The sequence below is a fragment of the Dromiciops gliroides genome, chromosome 4 (assembly GCF_019393635.1).
Source record: "Dromiciops gliroides isolate mDroGli1 chromosome 4, mDroGli1.pri, whole genome shotgun sequence".
Lineage (NCBI taxonomy): Eukaryota > Metazoa > Chordata > Mammalia > Microbiotheria > Microbiotheriidae > Dromiciops > Dromiciops gliroides.
The window spans coordinates 367,601,941-367,625,887 of NC_057864.1; the positions used below are offsets into that span (position 1 = coordinate 367,601,941).

Here is a 23,947-nt window from a genome sequence, read left to right on the forward strand (position 1 = left end):
TCTTGAGGATATTCAATCTATGTAAGCGATGTCAACATTCTTGTTAAGTCAACAAGTGTTTATAAAGTACACCTCCATGTAGGGGCAGCTAGGTGGATGAAGCACTGGCCCTAGAATCAAGGACCTGAGTTCAAATCTCACCTCAGACATTTACTAGCTGTGTGACCCTGGGCAAATCACTTAATCCCAATTGCTTTAAACATCTCTAGTTGTCCTGATATCTATCTTGCCACTAGACCCAGATGGCTGTGGAGGAGAGAGTGAGGTTGGTGATCTTGCACAGCCCTCCCTCACTTAAATCCAATTCAATGCAAGTTATGACATCACCCCATGTCGTGGCCCTTTTTGAGAACAAAGGACAAACAAAACAGCCATGAAGTACTTACTATGTGCCATATTGGGAATACCAAAAAAAGAAAGAAAAAAAGGGCAAAAAAAAAAGTCCTTCTCAAGGAACTCATGGTCTAATGAGAGATAACTTTCAAATGACTATGTACAAATGAGGTCTGTCCAGAATAAATTGAAGGTAATCTTAGAAGTTAGTAGTATTAAGGTAGATTGGAAAAAGTTTCTTGCAGAAGGTATGATTTTTTTCTGGAACTTGAAGGAAGCCAGAGGAGCTAGGAGGTGGTGATGGGGAGGGAGGCATTGTAGGCATAGGGGACAGATCTGTCATGTTGAAGAGGGTGATAGCTTTTGTCTGATGCCCTACTTCTGTTCTCTTAGATGGTAAAACAGTATTAAAGCATTCCCAAGACCTTGCAGGGTTGTTGTGAGGAATCTTGTTTGCTAACATTAAAACATTATAAATGTTAAGTTATTATTTTTGTTGTTACACTTATTACTTTCTCTTTATTGTCATTGCTGCTACACTGTATAGGTCATTATTGATGTCTTCTTGAACTATCCTAATAGTCTTCTAGTTGGCTTTCCCACCTCTAGTCTCAGTCCATACTACTGCCAAATTAACCTTAGTTATTCCAAGATCTGGTCATCTCACTTGCTTGCCAAATTAAATCCAAATGTGACTTTTTTTGGGTCCAGATGTGTGATTTCATTGGTGTGGAGAGCTTCTCAGATGGGAAAAAAATCCCCTTTTTATGTAGGTTAGCAACTGCATGCAGCTTTGAAAAGTTGTCAGGGCATTGAGAAATTAAGTGATTTGTTCACAGTCACAAGTCTCAGAGGCAGTACTTGAACCTTGATCATCCTGACGCCAAGGCCAATCTTCTATACTTCCATACCCCATACTGTCTTTCATTTAAGAGCAATCTGTTTTCAAATCTTAGGTTTCTTTCATTAATTCTTAGAGGAAGAAAGGAATAGTAATTGATAAGCCCCATGTTCTCCAGTGGTAGCAGTAATGCCAGTGTTGGAGATACAAGGCTGTTCTTTCAACTGCCAAAGATGCAGCTGGGAGGTTTCTCCACTGCTGTTTGTATAGCTGCTTTTCCAGTGCTACATACAGTGACCATATTTTTATTTTTATTTGGTAACTCCCTGGGTTGTGAATATTGGTAAACAATTGAGGTATACTTGCAAATTTATCATTCAATTGCACCTTGGCCAGTGCATTGTACAGTTTTCCTATGGAGCTATAACCATGAAGTGAAGGGTCCTGGATCCTTCACTGCCATTTTGTTTGTCTTCTCTGAATATCAGTGTCACAGGGATTCATAGGCCCTTTGTTGCTTGTTTGGGAACAGGGTAGGACTTTGAGAATCCATCCCAAATGATTGAGTGGGAAATATGGTTTAGAAATACCAAGGAATGGGGCAGCTAGGTGGCGCAGTGGATAAAGCACTGGCCTTGGATTCAGGAGGACCTGAGTTCAAATGTGGCCTTAGACACTTGACACTTGCTAGCTGTGTGACCCTGGGCAAGTCACTTAATCCCCATTGCCCTGCAAAAAAAAAAAAATACTAAGGAAGGAACAGACCAAGAGGCTCTATAATATCTAAGACGGGGTCTTTCCCTAGAAGCCAGTCCATATAGCTAAGAAGGGGGTGGGGAGCACTACTATAAAGCATAAAAAAAGGATTAGACTAGAAATGTCAGCCATGCAAAGTCTAAGGCAATACGGAAAACTACAAGCCTAGGAACAATTCTGTGAACTGAGTAAATAGCAGAGTTACATTATGTTTGATCAAAGGACTTTTAGGAGCCACTTGCTTTTTAAGTCTAAGTTGCTCATGCATAGCTGATGAGTCAGTCTCTCCTGGTATTATCTGTGACAAAAATCAGAAAAAAGATAAACATTTCTCCATTGTATGAAAAGCAGTATGAGATGTATGTATGCTGTAGCATATGAATGACCCTGAAACCAGAGGAAATTTCAGCAGCCAGCAGAACGGTTTCCTTTGTTCCCATTATTGCTGTTTGCTTATCTAGGAGGATGCTCATTCTGCAGTTTGTAATGGAAAAATCAGTGGGAAGATAAAATCCACTTAACAGTTTTCTTTCTGAAGTTTTTTTTTTTCTGTACTAGATTTATTTTATTAAATCAAACATAACCTTGTAATTAGGAGATTCAAGTAGGTTCAAGCAGTAGGTGTATTTTTATTTATTAAGCCAAGGAAGCGTGCCGTTAGAGAACAGGAAAAGAAGAAAACTTGAAATTCTCTTTGCCCCTGTAACGTATTATTCTTTCCCTTTTCTTTTCACAGGGAGTTGTAGAAACAAATGCTACGTGCAGTCCTACAGAGGACTGGAGGGCTGCCAATGTGACAGTGGCTGCAGAGAGAGGAAGAACTGCTGCTGGGATTTTGAAGAAACTTGTGTGAAATCGAGTACGTGCACTGACAATGCATGAGTTAGCCTATCACTGTCATTTGCTTTCTGGAACAGTACTGATATGGAACTTATTTTGTGGAAGGATGTCAACAGTCCTGCTTTCTACCTTCTAGTAGGCCAAGGCCTCGTTCAGTACACATCTCAAGATAAGAGAGGCTAGATGACTCCTTGTAGGGCTTGTTGTAGAGGGGACTATTATTTGTGCAGGTTGGACTGATTGGACAGGCTTTGACATCTTTTCTAACCCTGAGAATCTATGATTCTGAAATTCTCACTTCACAAGACCTAACAAAGCTAGACCAAAAAATTACTTACCTAGCTGGGATCCCTGCTAAACTATAAAAGGAAGGCTTATTTTATTGGTTTGCTTTTACCTTAAAAATAAATGCATATTAAATATGATAATGTTAGCTAGTCACCTTTTAAAGTTTTTATTTTGCACTTCTTTAGTTGCAAATAATCTCTAAGATCTACCTAGGTGTCAGTCAGTTGACAAGCATTTACTGAGTTCTCACTATGTATGAGGCACTGGGCTAAGCACTGAGATTACAAAGAAGGGCAAAGACATGGTGTCTGTCCTCAGAGAGCTCACATTCTAATGAGGAGAGACAACATGCAAACGACTATGTACATTCATTATATATGCCATGTAAACAGGAGGTAATCTCAGAGGAAAGACACTAGCTCTGTGTGTGTGTGTGTGTGTGTGTGTGTGTGTGTGTGTGTGTGTGTGTGTGTGAAGACAATGGGTGAGGACCAGGAAAAGCCTCTGGTAGATAGTGTGATGTGAGCTGAATCTTTTTTTTTTTTAGTGAGGCAATTGGGGTTAAGTGACTTGCCTAAGGTCACACAGCTAGTAAGTGTTAAGTGTCTGAGGTCGGATTTGAACTCAGGTCCTCCTGACTCCAGGGCCGGTGCTCTATCCACTGCACCACCTAGCTGCCCCATGAGCTGAATCTTGAAGGAAACCAGGGAGGCCAGGAGAGAAAGCATTCCAGGCACGAGGAGTGTTTAGTCACTCCAGTCACGTTCACTTCTTTGTCACCCTATTTGGGGGTCTTCTTTTTTTTATTATTTTTTTTTAATTTTAAGTGAGGCAATTGGGGTTAAGTGACTTGCCCAGGGTCACACAGCTAGTACACATTAAGTGTCTGAGGCCGGATTTGAACTCAGGTCCTCCTGACTCCACGGCTGGTGCTCTATCCACTATGCCATCTAGCTGCCCCATTTGGGGTCTTCTTGGCAAAGATACTGGAGTGGTTTTGCCATTTCCTTCTCCAGTTCATGTTATAGATGAGGAAACTGAGGCAAACAGAGTTAAGCGACTTGCCCAGGGTCACACAGGTAGTGTCTGGGGTCAGATTTGAATTCTGGAAGATGAGTCTATTGTCATAGTCCAGGCACAAGGGTTCTGCACCAGGCGGCAGTTATGTATATGACAGGTGTTGTGAAAGTATTAGATATGTGGAGTGAGTACAGATGAGGCTCCAAGCATGGCCCTGAGCTTAGAAGCCTGGGGGACTGGGAGGAGGGTGGTTTCCTCAACTGTAATATGGAAGTTTAGAAGAGAGGAACATTTAAGGGGAAGAGACTGTTAGTGACATTTTTGTTCTCTTTGTAATTAGGTCTTCTGGTGCTGGCTTTGGGAGTGGGGAGGCACTGGGGAGAGTGTGAGGTGTAGAGAAGATACCTGAGCTCCCAGTACAGAAGAGAATCCAAGGAAACTTCTTGCTTTGCTCTAAACACCAAGGAAAACTACTGGCTAAATAGAAGTATGCCCACATACTTGAATATCTCTATATAGTTCCATAGCTAGATATGCATTGCTTATAGCTTCTTTTGCATGTATCATCTTTTTTTAAAGTGTATTTTCATGTAATAGTAGCTATCATGTATATAGCACATACTCTGTGCCAGGTGCTATGCTGGGGAGCTTTACAATTATTACTTCATTTGATCTTAATGACAACCCATATTTATTACCTATGAGTCATAAGAGCATATATACTTTGTAGGTATATGGCATGCACTTACCCAACTACACACAAAATGCCTCAAATATATTTAATGTTTTTTTTCCTCTCTTATGTTACCTTAAGTACTCATCAATATTGTATTACCTGAATAAGCTCTGTTTTGCTCCTCAACATGTCAGTCTCATGGGCTGTCTGTTTCAAGAGATGTACACTAGCATAGATGATGTAGTGTCATAGGGTAAAGACTGCTACTCTTATCCATTTGAGAGGTGAAACAATGGCCTGTGGGAGAATTCTAAAACTAGGGAATTCAATTCAATAAGCACTTATTAGAGTACTACTGTGTTTAGACTTTACCCTAAGTGCTGAGGATGCAAAAGGGAAAAAAAGGAAGGAACATCCCTGCTGTTAAGGAATTTATGTTTCACTGAATTAATATGTACAGTAGAAAAATAAATCTAAAATAAACATAAAGTTAAATCAATTAACTCCTCTAGGCCTCAAGCGTCTTCAGAGGTAAATTATTGGCTAGGATTAGATGACCTTTAAGGTCCTTTCCAGTTCTAAATCTATGATCCTAAATACAAAGCAGCAATAACAAAAGGATTAGGAAAGGTTTTTTGAAGGATTTAGCCTTTGATCTGAGCCTTAACTAGAGGTAGGACTTTTTTTTTTCTTTCTTTGGTGGGGCAATGAGGGTTAAGTGACTTGCCCAGGGTCACACAGCTAGTAAGTATGAAGTGTCTGAGGCCGGATTTGAACTCAGGTCCTCCTGAATCCAGGGCCAGTGCTTTATCCATTGTGCCACCTAGCTACCCCCAGTCAGGCCTGTTGAGAGGTGCAGGTGAAGAGGATTCTAAGCATGGGGGATGTTAAACCTGTGCAAAGACACAGCAATAGGAGATAGACTATTGTGTAGGAAAGGTTATTTGGACAATAGCGTGCATGAATAAAAGTGATTTAAATTGAGTCCTGAAAGATAGGTAGGAATTAGAGTACAAAGAGCTTTCAGTGCCAAACTGGATCTTCTTTTTATATTTTATTTTTGAGGCAAAAGAAAGCTGCTGAAAATTCTTGAGTGGGGGAGTGGTATGTGCTTTAGAAATATCAGTTTTTCAATTGAGTGGAGGATGGATTAAACAGAGGAGAGACTGGAGATAAAGATACCAACTAAGATGCTATTGTAAAAATCTGGGTTTGAGGTAATAAGGACTTGAACTAGGTCCTTATGTGAGGTTGTCTGGGAGTGAAGAGAAGGGGCAAGATGCAGAAGATGTTGTAAGGTTGGAATTAACAACACTTGGCAATGGATTGGCTATAGAGAGTAAACCTGGGTGATGCCCTGAAAGAAAGAAGTGAGGGAGAGACATGGATTTTGGTGGGACAATAATGGGTTTAGTTCTGAGGTGTCTATATGACATCCAGTGAATATATCTATCAGGCAGTTGATGATGGGGCACTAGAACTTAAGAGGGAGACCAGAGTTGGACTGAAAGATCTATGAGCTATCTGCATAGAGATGATAATTAAATCTATTCTTGCTGATGGGATCACCAAGAGAAATAGTAGCAACAGAAGGGAACCAAGGGTGGTAGCCTATGGTACACCCATGCATGGAGATCAGGCCATGGATGATGATGATCCACTGAAAGAGACTGAAAAAGATGGGCTGGTCAGAAAGGGGGGGAGGAAAACTAGGAGAGAGAAGCATTATGGAAAACCAGGGGGAAAAATATTTCTAGGAGCCTTTGATCAGGAGTGTTCAAGAAGGATAAAGAAGAGCAATTCTGAGGTCAGAAGCCATATTGCAAGGGACTGAAAAATGACTGGGAGATGAAGTCCTGCTGCTTAGGCCTTGCTGCCTGTGATTTTCCTAAATCATTTTAGCTGTGACCATGTTACACCCTACCAGTCAATAAACACCAGCTTTTTCACCAGCTGTCTCCTATACCTGGGGTGCTTTCCCTCCTCACCTCTATCTACTTCCTGGCTGCCTTCAATTTCTTCAAGACTCCCCTTACCTCCCACCTTCTTTTTGGGGGGTGGGGCACAATGAGGGTTAAGTGACTTGCCCAGGGTCACACAGCTAGTAAGTGTCAAGTGTCTGAGGCCCGATTTGAACTAAGTCCTCCTGACTCCAGGGCCGGTGCTCTAACTGCTGTGCCACCTAGCTGGCCCCCATATTTTCTTATAGTGAACTTTAACTTACTAAATACTCAGTTGACTTATGAAATTTGCAGCTCAGATATGGACATGCAATACATTTCGTTGTGGAGAGACTCGGCTACCTAATAGCCTCTGTTCTTGTTCTGACGACTGCTTGCAGAGAAAAGACTGTTGTACTGATTATACAAGTGTTTGCAAAGGTAAGTGAAAGAACAAAGATGAATCATTTTCTTCTGTTTTATCCTGAAAAAAAAAGATTGACAAATGCAAAAGAATATCTTAATTTAATAACAAAGTGCAAAAATTAGGACAGGCTGTGGAATATTTGAGTATTCATTTGGGATTGGACGTCGTTTGGCTTTTCATTTAATTTTTGGAAGAAATACAGTGTGCAGAGTTATAACCAGGTTATGGTGACTAGAGATTAGTTCTATGCCACTGAAATTTAATGGATATTTGCAGTACCTAAATTCCTTCAGCAAAATAGAAACAATTGAATTTAACAACTAGTTGGGAAGAATAACTAGTTGGAATAGGAAGCAACTAGATGGTGTGCTGGTCACTTCCTCTTGTCCTGTCTTCTCTCCTTTGACCCCAACTGAATTTGTCATAAAAATTTTATTTAAGGCTACATCTGATATCTTGGGATTTCTCCTCTTCCCCTCCAAACCTCATTTGACTAAAACCAATTGATTTTAGGGCATATTTTATGCTGTTTTGTCTTGGTATGTTTAGGGAAATTTGTTTTGGACACTAAAATTGGTAGTTATATATAGCTCTGACAGTGTATATTATAGGCTCTTTCTTTAGCAGGAAGAGGCAAAGTTTGGAGTTTAAGATTATTGTTAAATTCTTCATTTGACCTCATCCTTTCTTTTCTTTTCCACACTAACTCCTTTTGTCCCTCAATATACTTGTAAGCACATTTATTTTGGTGGTTACAATTACCCAATACTTTAAAAAGCAGGCATACACTTTAGCTCATTATAGTGGAATTTTCTTCTCTCTCTCTTTTTTCTTTTTCTTTTTCTTTCTTTTTGTTTTTTTTTGCGAGGCAATGAGGGTTAAGTGACTTGCCCAGAGTCACACAGCTAGTGTCAAGTGTCTGAGGCCAGATTTGAACTCTGGTACTCCTGAATCCAGGGCCCGTGCTTTATCCGCTGTAATTTTCCTGAAATAAAATTCACTCCTTGTCTTTTCTCAGGACTATTTTCCTTTCAAAACTTTCTTAGGGAGTGGCTAGGTGGCGCAGTGGATAAAGCACGGGCCCTGGATTCAGAAGTACCTGAGTTCAAATCCAGCCTCAGACACTTGACACTTACTAGCTATGTGACCCTGGGCAAGTCATTTAACCCCCATTGCCCCATAAAAAAACAAAAAACAACCAAAAAAACCTATTTCTTGGTAAGAAGTAGTTATTCAGATAAGGTTACTTATCTGTCCCAAGCCTTTATATGCCACGCAGTAAATTGTATATGCTAATAATTTAAATTGCATTCATTTTCTCTGGAAAAATTGTCTCCTCCATAGTTGTAACCAGGAGTTCTGGCATGTGGAGATCAATTGGAGGGTGGGGAGGGAAGGGGAGGAGGCAAACAAAAGACAATAATCCTTGATTGGATACCACTATGCCAGGAGATGAAGTGGTCCATCCCTAAAGAGTCCAAATCGCATCCCTTATGTCATGGCTAATGAGCCTTGACACCTGAGAGCAGGTGTAATGTTGTGGTGATGGGGTGGGGATGTGATTGTATAGCACATGGGGAGAACATAGCTGTACTGTAGGGAAGAGGAAAAGTTGGACCACAGGAGAGAGGTAGGATTGGAAGGGTTGGCTCTGCATGACGTAGAATGAACAAAGGATTGTGAGGTACAGAATTAGGAAATACCCTGCTTATCCAAGAAAAGCACTAGTTATTATGTCCCGATTATAGCTTTGTAGTAAAATACTTTATTTTTAGAGAGTACCATAAATAGAATAGCTTATCTTCAGATGAAGTATGCTGTCTATGCATTTTCTTTTTATCTTCTCGTTTTCTGATATCTAAACATTTTGATCTCATGTTTTTAGGAGAAAGGCGCTGGGTAGATGAAGAATGTAATGCTTCTCAGGAGTTTCAGTGTCCAAAAGGGTGAGATTGATTTGAGTATTTGATTCTCTTTTAGCAGTTAGGAAGACTGAATTGAAACAGAAAGAAGGGGCATATCAGATTTTGTGGATGGTACTTTTTAGAATAGGAATGAACTAATTATTAATTCTAACTAAAATAATTAATTTTAGAATTAAAGCAGATTGCTTATATTGTCGGAGTTTATACTTCTGAACATTCCTTAAGGCAGGTTGAGTATTAGCAAAAAGTAAACACTTGAAATAAAATATTATGAGCTTGGAAAAATAAAAGCAGTTCAATTGTAGTGGATAGACTGGTGGATTGGGAGTCAAGGATACTTAGGTTTAAGCCATGCCTTATGTGTTTACTAGCTGGGTGACCCTTGCCAAGTTATTTTACTTCTCTTGGACTCAGTTCTTTATCTATAAAATAAGTGGTTTGGGCCATCCAGCTATAAATCCATAATGCTATGTATGCTTGCCTCACTTTAATTAGCCCAGGAAGTTTCTTTCTCCTCCTTTAATTATTTTATCACTTAATTTAAGACGCATTTATGAAAAAAAGTATTTCATCTCAGTTTCTAGGTAATATCTTAGTGAGAATTTAATCCCCTGCACGTATAGACTATTATTCTGCTCACTGACCCATCTTTCTCTGTAAATGGGAACCAGAATCCAGTTTCTCTATTGTGTTTCCACTAGGTATTACTAGACAGGCTTTTGCCAATTGCTGCTATCATTGCATTTGTCCTCAGCTATAAAATGGGTGATTGCTGGGGATGGCACACTTTTGAAGAGGAAATACCCTACCTCATGTTAGTCACATTTGCTTTTTACCAGTAGTTATGGCTCTGATGATGGCCCGAGGGAAGGAGACCCCTTGTCCATTGAGTAAAAGAGCTCAATGATGAGTACAGCACACAGCCTAATTTACCTACCTTGTCCCTAGGTTTCTCCTTCCCCTTATTCTCTCCTCTCTAGCTTAAGGCTTATCAACCACAGTTCCTATAACAGCAGGCTTTACCTCTTTGAAAAAGTGCCAGGACAATCAGTCACCTTCTTGGCTGTTCTCTCAAAGGGGGGAGAACTTTTTTCACTCTTAGAAAGGAAGTGCTGGCTTACTTTTAACCACTTGTCTCCTCAGCATCCCAGTCTCCTGACACTCCATGCAAAGTGAGCCAGGACTCAAAAAAAAAAAATCAGGAAAATGGGTCTTTTTTGGGGGGGTGGGCAGGGCAATGAGGGTTAAGTGACTTACCCAGGGTCACACAGCTAGTAAATGTCAAGTGTGTGAGGCTGGATTTGAACCCAGGGCCTCTTGAATCCAGGGCCGGTTCTTTATCCACTATGCCAGCTAGCTGCCCTGTAAATGGGTCTTGGTAACAAATAGATTCTTCATTATGCCATCTAAACATATATAAGATGAACTGTTCCCTCTTAAGCCTCATGCCTCAATTTAGTGAGTTTTACTGAGAAATAACTGTGATCACTTAATTCACACTGTAATTTTTTTTGGGGAAATATCTAGTGCTATGTACTTATCAAAACAAAGGATTTAAAAATATGTAATTTTTCTGTGGGAAATTTCATAAAATAAAGCCTTTTCTTTTGTTATTTGGTTTTGATCAACCATATATGTTGTTTCTTTGTAAAGGGATGTTTTCCCAGAAGTGTGAAAAGGTTATATACATACCAGATGCCTCACCTAGCTCATTCCTGTGTATTGCTGACCAGAGAGAAGGTTTAATTTCAACTTACTTATCACTTACATCAATCTCATTATTTCTTAGTGAACTACTTAGGTCGCAGGGTTGTTTTTTTTCCTCCCTCAACAGGAAAAAAAACATCTTTTAGAAATGAATACCTGTAGGAGTTTGCAGTAAAACCCAGCAAAACAAGGCAGTGTGAGATAGTGGACTTATGTATTTGGAATCACAAGGCTTGGATTCAAATTTTAGTTCTCAAATTTACTGCTGACGTGAATTTGTGCAAGTCATTTAACCTCTCTGGGTATCATTTTCCTTCACTGTACAATGAGGGAGTTAGATTCAACGGCTTCTAAAGGCCCCTTTCAGCCCTAAATCTATAAACCAGTTTGTTAACCATTGTCCTGACCCTTTTTGCCTTTGATTAGGAAGTGGGAATAGTGAGGGAAACCACCTGAGGTAATTCCAGAGGATAAATAAGTCAGAGAATTTCCATGGAGGGATTAGGAAGCACCAAGAACTGCAAAGTCAGGAAGAGGTCAAGGTCATGGATGCAGGTTTTTCAGCACATGCTCCTGACTAAAAACAGCTCCAGCAGGGGAAAGGATGCCCCTGGGATAGATAGTTCTTAGGTGAAAAGTCAGTCATTCTGTCAAGAAACATTTGTTCTCTTACTATGTGCCAAGACACTCTGCTAAGTGCTGAGGATACAAAAATAAGAGGCAAAAGATAGTCTGGGCCCTCAAGTTGCTCCCAATCTAATGGGGAAGACCAGTGAACCAATATATACTAACAAGCTCTATACAGGATAAATAGGAAATTAAAAGAGGGAAGGCACTAGAGAGGTTGGGAAAGGCTTCCTGTAGAATATGGGCACTAGAGTTTTAGCTATAGATGGGGCACTTATATAGGGCTTAGAATGGGGCCTAGTTGGTCTTTATTTTCTTTGGCCCTAAATCAAAGGGATTGGGCATGACCAGAGCCTGATACCAGATTAGCCACATTGAAGCAGGGGTGGAGGGAATACCACTGGTTTATGATAAAAGGTCTAAAGATTGGGTTCTGATATACTCATTAGGGAACCCTAAAATGACAAGAAAGGACTCCCATATTGAAAGGGCTGGGTTGAAGACAGTTGTGCAGGAGGCTTAAGTAGACCAAAGATCACTACAACCTTACCTTTTAAAAGGGAGATAATATAAACAAACCTTGACCATTTCCTGCAATTCATTCTCCTTCCTAAGCATGTTTTAATTATCTGAACATTTTCTAATCTAGAGACTGACAAACAGAAAATAGGAGAGTACTTTCCTTTTTATGATTAGAATGACTAATAATTTTTTTTGCATGTTATACTTTTAGGTTTAGCCTGCCACCTGTGATTTTGTTTTCCATGGATGGTTTTAGAGCTGAGTATTTACATACATGGAGCACACTGATGCCTAATATCAACAAACTGAGTAAGTCTCCAGTGACTGTAGCAGCCTCATCTTTGGCCCTTGGATTTGAAATTTGATTTATTGTATAATGTATCTTATCCATGGCACCCTAACCCTACACTCATACTTGTATAGGCCCTTCCTTTCTCCATCACTTGTTTGTGTAGAATTTGACACAATTGAGAATAGCTTTATTTGCTAGGGGCAAATTATGGGTTTTTATTTCCTTCTTTGATCTTCCCACTTCCATATCGCCTCCTGTATATGGACAGGTAAGAACGCATAGGTGTGCCTTTGTAACCACATGTGTACAACTGCTCTCTATTAAGGCAGTGTAAGAGGGTAGAGTTTTCCAGAGAGTCTTAGAGTAGGCAAATAATACTATACTACCCTTCAACATTAAAAAAAAAAAGGCTAATGAGTCAGAATCTCCCAAGACTCAGTTTATAGTCAACCCATAGTGTATAGTCAATCAAAAGATTTCATAAGTATCAACTCCAGAATGCTGAAGTATAAATTTAGCAGAAATATCAGTTTCATTATTTAATTCACTTTTAAATTCATTTCAACAAATACTAATTGATGTGTTTTAGTTTCCTCTTCTATAAAGTGAAGGGGGTATTCTAGATGGCCTTTGAGGTATCTCCCACCTCTAGATTTATGATCTAGAATTTCCTTCTTTATAGGCTGATTTTTATTTGCTTTCAACCTCTTAATCAACTACTTCCCCATCTTTTATGTAGGAGATGCTTGTGCTTGGAAGCTCAGAAAACCATCTTGAGCCCATACATAAGGATGGCCCGAATGATTGCCCCCCCCTACACACAAACAAGGGGGTTATAAAGGAATAGATTTACTTAGCTTCTAAGTGATATAGATGTTGAATACGTAGCAAGGATGTGCATTAGTAGATCTAATTTTGCTTCAGTTTCCCATACAGAGACTGTTCACAAGGGCGTCAGGAGGCATGGTATGGGGAAACCCTTAGATCTGAGATGGTACAGGTCACTGAGCTGGAACAATGCATATGCCCAGGGAGGGGGAGGGGTCGGATGGGAGAAAGGCTACCAAATACTGCACCACCAGTATAAAGCCTTTAGTTATACACCATTATGTTTTAGTTCCAGTCTTGGTGGCTTATAATCCTATCTGCTCTACTTCCATAGCAGTTTAGGAACTTCTTCCTTGAAACTCTAGCTGCTTCCTCATACCAGGTATATAGGTATGAGGAAGGTATGTAGACCTGGACATAGGCTGCCACACCACTTAAAGTGGCTATTCTGTTGAGTTTTAGTTTAATGGATATAGTTTATATTGGAAAGATCTTGAAGTGACGCTGTAAAGCTGACCAGGGGCCAGCTGCTGAACCTATATGAGATTTAGACTTTTTATTTATAAAATGAGGATGGGAGTAATACCTCACGGGGTAGATGAGAAGATTTAACAAGATAATGCAAAATTGTGTCTTATAAGTGCTATGTAACTGTTGCTTTAGTTTTTTAAAAATCGTAAATGTGAGTTTTGTTTTTGTTTTTCACTGAGAGAAAATGCTACTAGGGTAAAACAAGAAAAATAATAAGGTACTGATAGATGTTCTTTTAAGTGATGACTCACAAATTAATAAAAGGATAGATAAAGGAGCTATGAAACATAAAAATAAAATAGAGTATTGATTTTCTCTAGCTGCAAAACATGTTAATTTCATGATAACAACTGGGTGGTATTTGTTTCAATTTTTGTAAATAATTTTAAAAGGGAAGGTCATGTTTCCTGATGAAAAGTAAAATGTTTGCTTTTCATTGTTGGAAAATTTCTAATGTAGCTATGTAAACTCAAATCCAACATTTTGTGTTTTGGTGTTGGAGAGGAAATAATTGGAGAGGAAATATCTTTCCTTCCCCATTAAAAACAAATGACTGAGAAATCAATTTTCCACATGGAAACTGTATTTAAAAAAAATAAGCCTGGGGTGTTCAAGGTTTTGGAGTATGACTCCTGTCTCAAAAACAAACAAACAAAATAACATTTTCATGGGGCCTGTCTCTTTTATTATTACATGATAGTATTCATGTCTTCTTCTTGTGAAAAGGCATAATGACAAAAAAGTTGCCATCATTTTAGTACCTAGAGATTGTAGCTGTGATTTCGCTGTTATTAATCAAGTCAAATCAAGTAAACAAGCATTTATTGATGCACTAGGGGCTAGGCACTGTGCTAAGCCTTGGGGACACAAAGAAAGACAAAAGACAGTCCCTACTGTCATGGGATTCATAGTTTAATGGGAGAGGCGAAATGCAAACAAGTATGTACAAAAAAGATATAGAAGATATATTGGAGATAATCACTAGAGGGAAGGCACCAGAAAGAAGGGAATTGGGGAAAGTTTCCTATAGAAGGTAGGTTTTTAGCTAGGACTTGAAAGGAGCAAGAGAAGCCAGGAAGGAGGTGCAGGTGAATAGAGAATTCTAGGCATGGGGGAAAGCCAGTGAAAATGCAGAGCCAGGAGTTGGATTGTCTTGTGGGAGGAACAGGAAGGAGGATAGGGTCACTGGTTGCAGTGTATATAGTGAGGAGAAAGATGTAAAATGATAGAAAAGCCAGAGGGGGCCGGGTTATGAAGGGCTTCAAGGATTTTTTATTTGCTCTTGGAGGAGATGGGCAACCATTGGAGTTTATTGAATAGGAGGGTGAAATGGTCAAACCTGCACTTTAGGAAGATCAATTTGATAGCTGATTGGAATAAACCAAAGTGGGGAAAGACATGAAGGGAGTGAACCAGCAGGGTATTGTAATAGTCAAGGTGTGAGGTCATGAGATCCTGTACTAGGAGTGGTGGCAGTGTTAAAACAAAGAGGCAAATGTAAGAGATATTATGAAGGTAAAATCTATAGGATCTGGCAACAGATTAGATATGGGATGTCAATGAGAGGTAGGCAACATCCCCTAGGTCGTGATAGTAAGAAGAAAAGATTTTAGAGGAAAGATGAAATCTGTTTTTGACACGTTGAGTTCAATATGTCCTTGGGACATCCAGTTCAAGAGGTTAGGAAAGAGATTAGAGCTGAATAAGTAGATATGAAGATCATTAGTAAAGAAAAGATAAAAAATCCATGAGAGCTGATGAGATCACCAAGCAAATTGATATAAAGGGAGAAGAGAACAGGGTCCAGGATGGAGCCTTGGGAGAGATGTGTGCCATTAGCTGGATGATAATCCTACAAAGGAGACTGAGAAAAAGCAATCAGCAAGGTAGGAGGGGAGCCAGGATAGAATAGTGTCATAGAAACCTAGAGAAAATAATATAGTGGGGCAGCTAGGTGGCACAGTGAATAGAGCACCGGCCCTGGATTCAGGAGGACTTGAGTTCAAATCTGGCCTCAGATGCTTAACACTTACTAGCTGTGTGACCCTGGGCAAGTCACTTAACCCTCATTGCCTCACCAAGAAAAAAAAAAAGGAAAAGGAAAAAAAAAAAGTATAGGGAACTTCCAGGTAAGGAAACTTTCTCTATCAATGCACCTTGGTGCCTGATAGGAAGTATTGCAAAGCAAATAGAGAGCTAAATTCAGGTCACCTCTCCCCCACCTCAGGCACATAGTAGACAAGTCACTGGAGTTCTCAGTGAAGCAGACAACCCTCTAGGGTTACAAAGTACAGAGAACATCCAGAACTGCCTCAATCCAATAATACTTTAAATATATAATAACACTTTAAAATATTTAGTTTATAGAGAGCTGACTTTGGTCAGGAAGACCTGTTTTCAAGTTATCCCATCTCTTTCATGTGTAAACTCTGTAACACTGGGAAAGTCACTTAACCTCTCATTGTAATTAAGACTATAAATTGCACAGCAGGTGCTGATTTAAACTCAGAAAGCGCTTTTTTTTTTTTTTTTAGTGAGGCAATTGGGGTTAAGTGACTTGCCCAGGGTCACACAGCTAGTAAGTGTTAAGTGTCTGAGAATGGATTTGAACTCAGGTACTCCTGACTCCAGGGCTGGTGCTCTACCCACTGTGCCACCTAGCTGCCCCCTCAGAAAGCTTTTCACTTTGAGCTCCCTACATTAATGAAATGACAAGCCAGGTCCCAAAGTAATCATGACAGCATCTCCAGGCATTGGAAAAATAGTAACACATCTATGTGTAAGGAATAAAATTTGTCCATTATATAGAAGGCCTGTATGTTTATTGATTTGTAGGGCGCTTGCAGTAACACAATCCATAGGTAGGAAACCAATGTACTAAGACATGAAACTTGTTTCTTTGGAAACAGGAAGGTTTTGATAAAATAGCAATGTGATCATATGCTTACATTTTGAGAGTAGAGGCTGTTTTGTTAGTTGTATTTGTATGTCCAGTGTCCAGCACAGTGCCTGGCACATGGTATATGTCTAATAAATGCTGGTTGATTGATTGTTGCTAATTTACATACTCTAGAACAAAGGCCAAAGGACAGTTCATAGTCTTATCTTATCTATTTATTTATTTATTTTTTTGGTGAGGCAATTAGGGTTAAGTGACTTGTCCAGGGTCACACAGCTAGTAAGTGTCAAGTGTCTGAAGCCAAATTTGAACTCGGGTCCTCCTGAATCCAGGGCCAGTGCTCTATCCACTGCGCCACCTAGCTGTCCCCGTAGTCTTATCTTATGATGGAATTTTGTTATATGGAATGTGATTTTAAAGAAACTGAGCCATCTGCTTAAAATTTTTGTGACTATCATAGTACATATTAATATGCATTCTAAAGTATAAATGGTGTAGAACTTTTCAGTTCTGCATAGTGTCTTTTCTCATATGACCTAAAGCTTGGTTGGGAGTAATTGGATATTAGAATTCAGAAATTTTTACTTTCTTTACTGTATTCAATGTAGTAGTTCAAGAAAAGCACATAGAATAGATGTTAGACTAATTATAGTAAGTATATTTGTATAAACCATTATTGTTATGAACCCTCATCATTGGCTTTTTGTTATTTCTATTGGAATCTTTATATCCCAGATTTCTATCTATTTGTACATACTCTTCATAGTCAAGGAACTTCCTAATATATCAATATGATTTGTTGCAGAAACATGTGGAATACATTCGAAGTACATGAGAGCAGCTTATCCAACCAAAACCTTCCCGAATCACTATACCATTGTCACAGTAAGTTATTAACCAAGCGGTTTAGCTGAAAAAATAAATGATTTGTGGCCCAGATTAGGGAAGAAAGATGTCCTGCCCATGTTATGGGCCACTGATTAAGTTCAATTAGCAAGTTCCTGTAGGGGAAAGGTCAAGTTTCAAGACAGAGTAATCAGAATGCCATGATGGCAACAAGGTCAAAGGATTCACTGTTGTCAGCAAATCTAGAAGATTAGGGAGGTATCATGAATGATTGAAAGTTGGATCACAAGACCATGAATTTAAAGTTGTAAGGGATCCTAGAAGTCACTCCTACCCACTTATTTTTACAGATGAGGAAACTGAGGCTCAAGAAGATTAACTTTCGTCTAGGGTCACAGAGCTATTAAGTATCTGAGGCAGGGTTAAACTCAGGCCTTCCTTGCTACAAATGCCAGATTCTATGCACAATTTCTACCTTATCCTACTGGGACATAACTGGTCTCTGGCTTTGTGCCAAAGCCAAAGACCAGGTATATCCTGGTAGGGTGAGGTAGAAATTCAGTGTGAAATTGGTCATGTAACACGATAATGAAAATGGCACAAGGTATTAATGAATAAACTTTTTTTGTTTTGGGGCAGGGCACTGAGGGTTAAGTGACTTGCCCAAGGTCACACAGTTAGTAAGTGTCAAGTGTCTGAGGCCTGGTTTGAACTAAGTCCTCCTGAATCCAGGGCCGGTGCTTTATCCACTGTACCACCTAGCTGCCCCTGAATAAACTTTTTAAAATGAAATATCTCCACAGGAGACAGCTGTCTTTTATGACAGTTGTATGTTATGTCTCCTTGCCCCCAACCAAAGAGACTTCAATCTGCTTCTTGAATTAGCATTTCTCCACTGTAGCAAATAGCTAGTGTTGACTTAAGCACTTGGAGCATGATGCTGCCATGAGCCCAGTTACCATCCTTCCCTTAGGAATATATGTTCAGAACTGGAAGGATATAACTTAGGAAGAATTCACAGATGGAAGGTGTCTACTACAATGGGGCATATAATTATCCCAGTTGTTAGCACTGCTTCCCATGACATTGTATTTAGAATCATACAATCCTCAATGTAGAGCTGGGAGGATCTTTAAGAGTTATCTAACTCCTTCATTTTACAAATGAAGAGATTTTGATCCAGGGAAATTGTGACTTTCTCTGTATATATTTTGTATTTCCTTATCTTGTACATACAACATCCTCCCCACCCCACCCCTCCCCTCCAAGTAAACTGTGAACTCTTTGAGGACAGGGACTTTTTCACTTTTGTCTTTGTTACCTTGGTGACTGATATAGTGCTTGGCACACAAGCAACATTTCATATATGGTTGTTGAGTTCAAGTACGTCTAGGAATGGGGTTTAGAGGAAGATAATGCTGCCAACAAGAAGAGAGTTCCCAGGTGACATCAGATATATCAGCATGTAGGGTGAATTATTTATGTGAATCTGGGTAGATCAAGATTGGGGTTGAGGTAAACTGTTTTTAGAGACAAAGATGGCAGAGAAAGGAAGCAGGAAAGTCTAGCTCTCTGTCACAAATACTTTAACAAACATCAAGGAAAAATACCAAACTTGAGTAGTGATCAGAAAATTTAAGGAGAAACTAGTTGGAAAGGAGTGGGGTTTGGCGAAGGCAGCAGCTATCCATCCATTGGAACTCTGGCCAAGAGGAAGCCTGCAGATGAGTCACCCAAATCCAGAACCTTAGTCAGGAGTTTGTAAAGCTCAGACCAGGAAGTCAACAATCAGACCGCACCCTAGAATACAAAACTCAATAAACAGAGAAAACAGTAGCAATATGCTAGATAATACAGATCAGGACCAAAACAAGGTCCCAACATTCCCTCCAGAAGTATGCAGAGGCTAGACTTAATAAAGGGTTCCAATTTAGGAAGTATGGCTGGAAAAATGAGTAAATAATAAAAGACTTTACTGATAAATTGTAAAGCCAGGGTTGTACAAGACACAAACTCAGGAGAAGAGAAAAATCTATAAGTAAAGCCTCAAGTGAAAACTTAGCTTTGCCATAAATCAGCTAGAATTTTGGGGAGAAATGAAGCAAGTATTACAAAATGACATAAGTAAAATAAGAAGAGGCATGATAGATTTACTGTTTTGCTTCTTTACATGTGTTTCAGATGGCCATAGGATTCATAGGTAGGGATACTGTGGACAGTTGGAATTTCATTACTGGAGCTCAGGAGAGACATGAGGGTTGGATATATAGTTTTCAGTCATTTGTATCTATAGATGATAAATGAGTCCATGGGACTTCATAAAATTAACAAGAAAGGGTAGGATGAAAAAAGAAAGAGAGCATAGGGCAGAGTCCTGAGGAACATTCACATTGGGAGACTGGGAGACCAATTAGAAGGCAGCTGGTCACAGCTAGGTGGTGCAGTGGATAAAGCACCGGCCCTGGATTCAGGAGGACCTGAGTTCAAATCTGGCCTCAGACACTTGACCCTTACTAGCTGTGTGACCCTGGGCAAGTCACTTAACTCTCATTGCTCCACCCCAAAAAAATCCACCAGAAAAAAAAAGGCAGCTGGTCAGTAGTTGGGTATGTGATAGATATGGAATTTGAAGCCCAGCCCCCTGACTTTCAAGCCAGTGCTCACCATCACCTCTTGGACCCACTTGCACCCTTCAAAGGTTAACTCAGGCCCCTCTTCCTTAAAAAGTCCTTATTTAGGGGCAGCTAGGTGGCACAGTGGATAAAGCACCAGGCCTGGATTCAGGAGGACCTGAGTTCAAATCTGGCCTCAGACACTTAACACTTACTAGTTGTGTGACCCTGGGCAAGTCACTTAACCCCAATTGCCACACACACACACACACACACACACACACACACACACACACACACACACACCCAAGGAAAAAAAAAGTCCTTGTCTGATTTTCCTAGTTGTTCTTCTCTGGCTATGGCATAGAGACTGAAATTTGCTTCTCTCATTGGCGTGTCTCCAACTTGTCAAATAGCCAGTGCTGACAAGCCCTAAAGAATAATCTGGATAAATCTGGCATTCTGGGTGAGATCCTGAGAGTAGATGAGGGAAGATACACTGAGAAAATCCTCCCCACCCTTACTCTCTCCAGACCAGCAAGTATTAAAACCTAGAGTTCTTAAACCTTTGAATTACTGTAATGGTACCACACAAATCTAAGACCATTGCCAGTTTTATATAGGACATGCTGGGTCTGGAAAGCTATTGTCCGTTTTTGATCTTTGCATTCCCAAATCAGGTTATATTGTCTTCCCTGAGGTCCGGTTTATTGAACTGTGTATGTCCCTTATGGTCAGGGCATTCAAGGATCCATAATCATGGAAGTGCTAAGGCTCTGTGCTTTTCTTCATAAATTATATCTAGATTCTGGTAGAGGTATCAGAAAGGTCAGATGAATCTGTTTCTTTTTTTTTTTTAATCTCAGGATCACATAACTGTAGCATAACATGGTCAACAGATTTTGATCACGAATTCATTCTCTTAAGACCAGATCAATCATGAGACTGTATGGTGTGTTTCAGGTTGACTTTATCTCAGACCTTGATAAAAATACCCCAAAAGTCTTGTACTGGAATTTGGAGTGGAGGTTAGATAGGATTGGGAGCTTTAGCTCAGGGTCTACCCAGGGGACTGTTTTGGATAAAGCATATATCTGTTTTAGGTTTGATGGCAGGCCTTGTTTAGTTTTTGTCTTTCCATCCCTCACATCTCAGAGACTGTCTGTTATATAGTAGGTGTTTAATAAATATTTGCTTGTGTGAATTGGTGGTTCAGAGAATTGAACATGTTTTTTTTTTGAGTCCTATATAATGGCCAGACTATGCAATTCAGGGGCCTTAGTCTTCAGACTTTAGGGCTATAGGACTGGATTCAAAGTGGGAAGCTATCATTTTTATTAAAGAGGTAACACTTCAGGGGAAATATTTGGAATCCTATGACATAGGTTCAAATACCTTTTCTGCCACTTATATGTGTGACCCTGGGAAAGTAATTTAAACTCCTTGGGCCTAACAGTTTTGTCATATAGAAAGTGAGAGGGTTGGACTGAATGGTCCCTAAGTTCGCTTACAACTTAAGAGGTGTGAGGAAGGTGTAAAGATGCAGGAGTAAGGATTTAAGCCATAAACTTTGCAAGGGCCTCTGAGTCTACTAAGACTTGCAATAACTGGAGGTCGGGAGGTTTGATTTCTAGGGTCAAGGGCAGGTGGACCTTAAGGAGCATTGTAGGAAATGATTATCATGGGAAAGGGATGCTATTTTGATGCCTTTCCCCAGGGTGTTGGTTAGTCCAGCCTGTTCCTATGTGTTTTGTAGACTTGGAGAAACAAGAGTTGGAATAGCTATTTTGCCAGTTGCATATATTCCCTCCTAATTGACCTTTGGGCTACCAGCAGCTAGGCTGGGGAAATACTATGGGTACCAACTTAGTTTTTGCCATAACTGAAAATAGGACCTCAAGTGGGCACATTTTTATCAGGGCACAAATAGATTGATGACTTCCTGTATGAGGTTAATCCATTGCTGATAGGCATGGCTAAACATTCTAAAAGTTGATCTACCAGGTCAAGGGTCTTCCACAAGTCTTGACTTAGGGTCCAGAACAAGGCAGCTAGGTAGTACAAGGGATACAATTCTGGACCAGGAGTCAGAAAGCCCTGAGTTCAAATCTGGATTCAGATATTTAGTAGCTGTGTGATCCTATGGGGATAATAACTAACAGTACCTACCTTCCAGGGCAGCTATGAGGATCAAATGAATTAATATTTGTAAAGTGTGTTGTAAGCCATAAACTATAAATGTTTCTATTATAATTACTAAGGAACTAATGTAATTTACTGTGTTCCCTGAGCCCTATCTGATCTAGAAAATCTGGTGGTTAATATTAAAAATGCCTTTGAGGGGCAGCTAGATGGCGCAGTGGTAAAGCACTGGCCCTGGATTCAGGAGTACCTGAGTTCAAATTGGGCCTCAGACACTTAACACTTACTGGCTGTGTGACCCTGGGCAAGTCACTTAACCCCAATTGCCTCACTAAAAAAAAAAATGCCTTTGAGTTCTTAGAGAAAGTATTCCATATTATATCATAAGGGGTACAATATTTCTGTGAAGTAGGGGGTGGAGGAGGTGGGGCTAGCATGGAACCTATTCTGCCAGGAAGTAAATGCCAAAAGTTACCTTGTCCCATTCTGTGAAACGATTCCATAGGAAGAGGTTTGTAAATAGTTTTCCCTGGGCCATAAACCCTGGGAGAGCCTCCATTCACTGAATACATCTAACCAAAACACTGGGAAAAAAGACCATCTTAGTCTCCGGTGTTTGCTTCTTAAAAGCTAATTCTTCAGAAGTTAGCATTCCCTTTTAGAGGACTTGGAGTGCAGCAAATGGTCTTGGCATTGTCTGAGCAGCAGCTGGGGTGGGGGAGCTTTGTTTTGTCATGTGAGACAAGAAGAGACGGGACCAAAAGACAACTCTTTTTTTTTTGGGGGGGGGGAGGCGGGGCAGTGAGGGTTAAGTGACTTGCCCAGGATCATACAGCTAGTAAGTGTCAAGTGTCTGAGGCTGGATTGGAACTCAGGTCCTCCTGAATCCAGGGCCGGTGCTTTATTCACTGTGCCACCTAGTTGTCCCCCAAAAGACAACTCTTTATGATGATTATCAGAAATTGCTGTCCAGCCAAGGCTTCCCCGTCTTGCTCCTATGAAGTCAATCTTTTGAACCTGAGTGTAAGGTTTTAATCTTCATTCCTATTAATTTCCATTCAGTTGGATTTGACCCTTTAGTCTATCTTGCCAAAATCTTTTTTGGGTCTTGAATCTGTCATTCAGTGTATTAACTATATCTCCCAAGTTTGGGCTATCTGTTCTATTTGTGAATTTATTTCTTTTCCTTTTGATTTCTTTTAATTTTAGGGTTTATATCCAGAATCCCATGGCATCATTGACAATAACATGTATGATGTACATCTTAACAAGAACTTTTCACTTTCTTCAGTAGAGAAATTCAAGCCAGAATGGTGGAATGGCCAACCAGTAGGTATCCAATATCCAAAATGTAATCTTTGCTTTCTAACATGACAGAGTAAATCTTATATGTGGCACAAAAGCCATAGGGACTTGTCCCTGCAAACTTCAGTCTTTTTTTTTTTTTGTAAACTTCAATCTTTGTAATTTTTTTATGAGTAAGATAAAATGTTATTTACAAAATTTGATTTAAAAAAAAACACCACAATCCTTCAAGACTGATAGTTGAAACCGCTTCATAGATAATAATTTCGTTGTGGTATTATTAGGAAACTAGAGGGAGTGGGGGTCATTTGATTGATCTTTCCTAGCTTTTACTTTCAAGCAGAGCCTCAAATTGGTAACTTCTGAAAATGGAATTCTGTACAGTTTTTTTGTGTTGTTTTTTTTTTGGTGAGGCCATTGGGGTTAAGTGACTTGCCCAGGGTCACACAGCTAGTAAGTATCAAGTGTCTGAGGCTGGATTTGAACTCAGGTCTTCCTGAATCCAGGGCCGGTGCTCTATCCACTGCACCACCTAGCTGCCCCATTCTGTCCAGTTTTTAAAGATCATCATTATGAGAGTTTCCTTCAAA

General features: G+C 39.8%; 1 protein-coding gene across 1 annotated transcript in view; it reads left to right on the forward strand.

Moving 5' to 3' along the window:
- ENPP3 (ectonucleotide pyrophosphatase/phosphodiesterase 3) overlaps positions 1-23,947 on the forward strand; it is a 133,454-nt gene that overhangs the window by 25,841 nt on the left and 83,666 nt on the right. The window contains exons 4-9 of the mRNA XM_044004360.1: positions 2,667-2,789; positions 7,010-7,135; positions 9,007-9,067; positions 12,114-12,211; positions 17,258-17,337; positions 23,262-23,381. Coding sequence (XP_043860295.1) covers positions 2,667-2,789; positions 7,010-7,135; positions 9,007-9,067; positions 12,114-12,211; positions 17,258-17,337; positions 23,262-23,381 — 608 coding nt within the window. The remainder of the gene's footprint in view (positions 1-2,666; positions 2,790-7,009; positions 7,136-9,006; positions 9,068-12,113; positions 12,212-17,257; positions 17,338-23,261; positions 23,382-23,947) is intronic.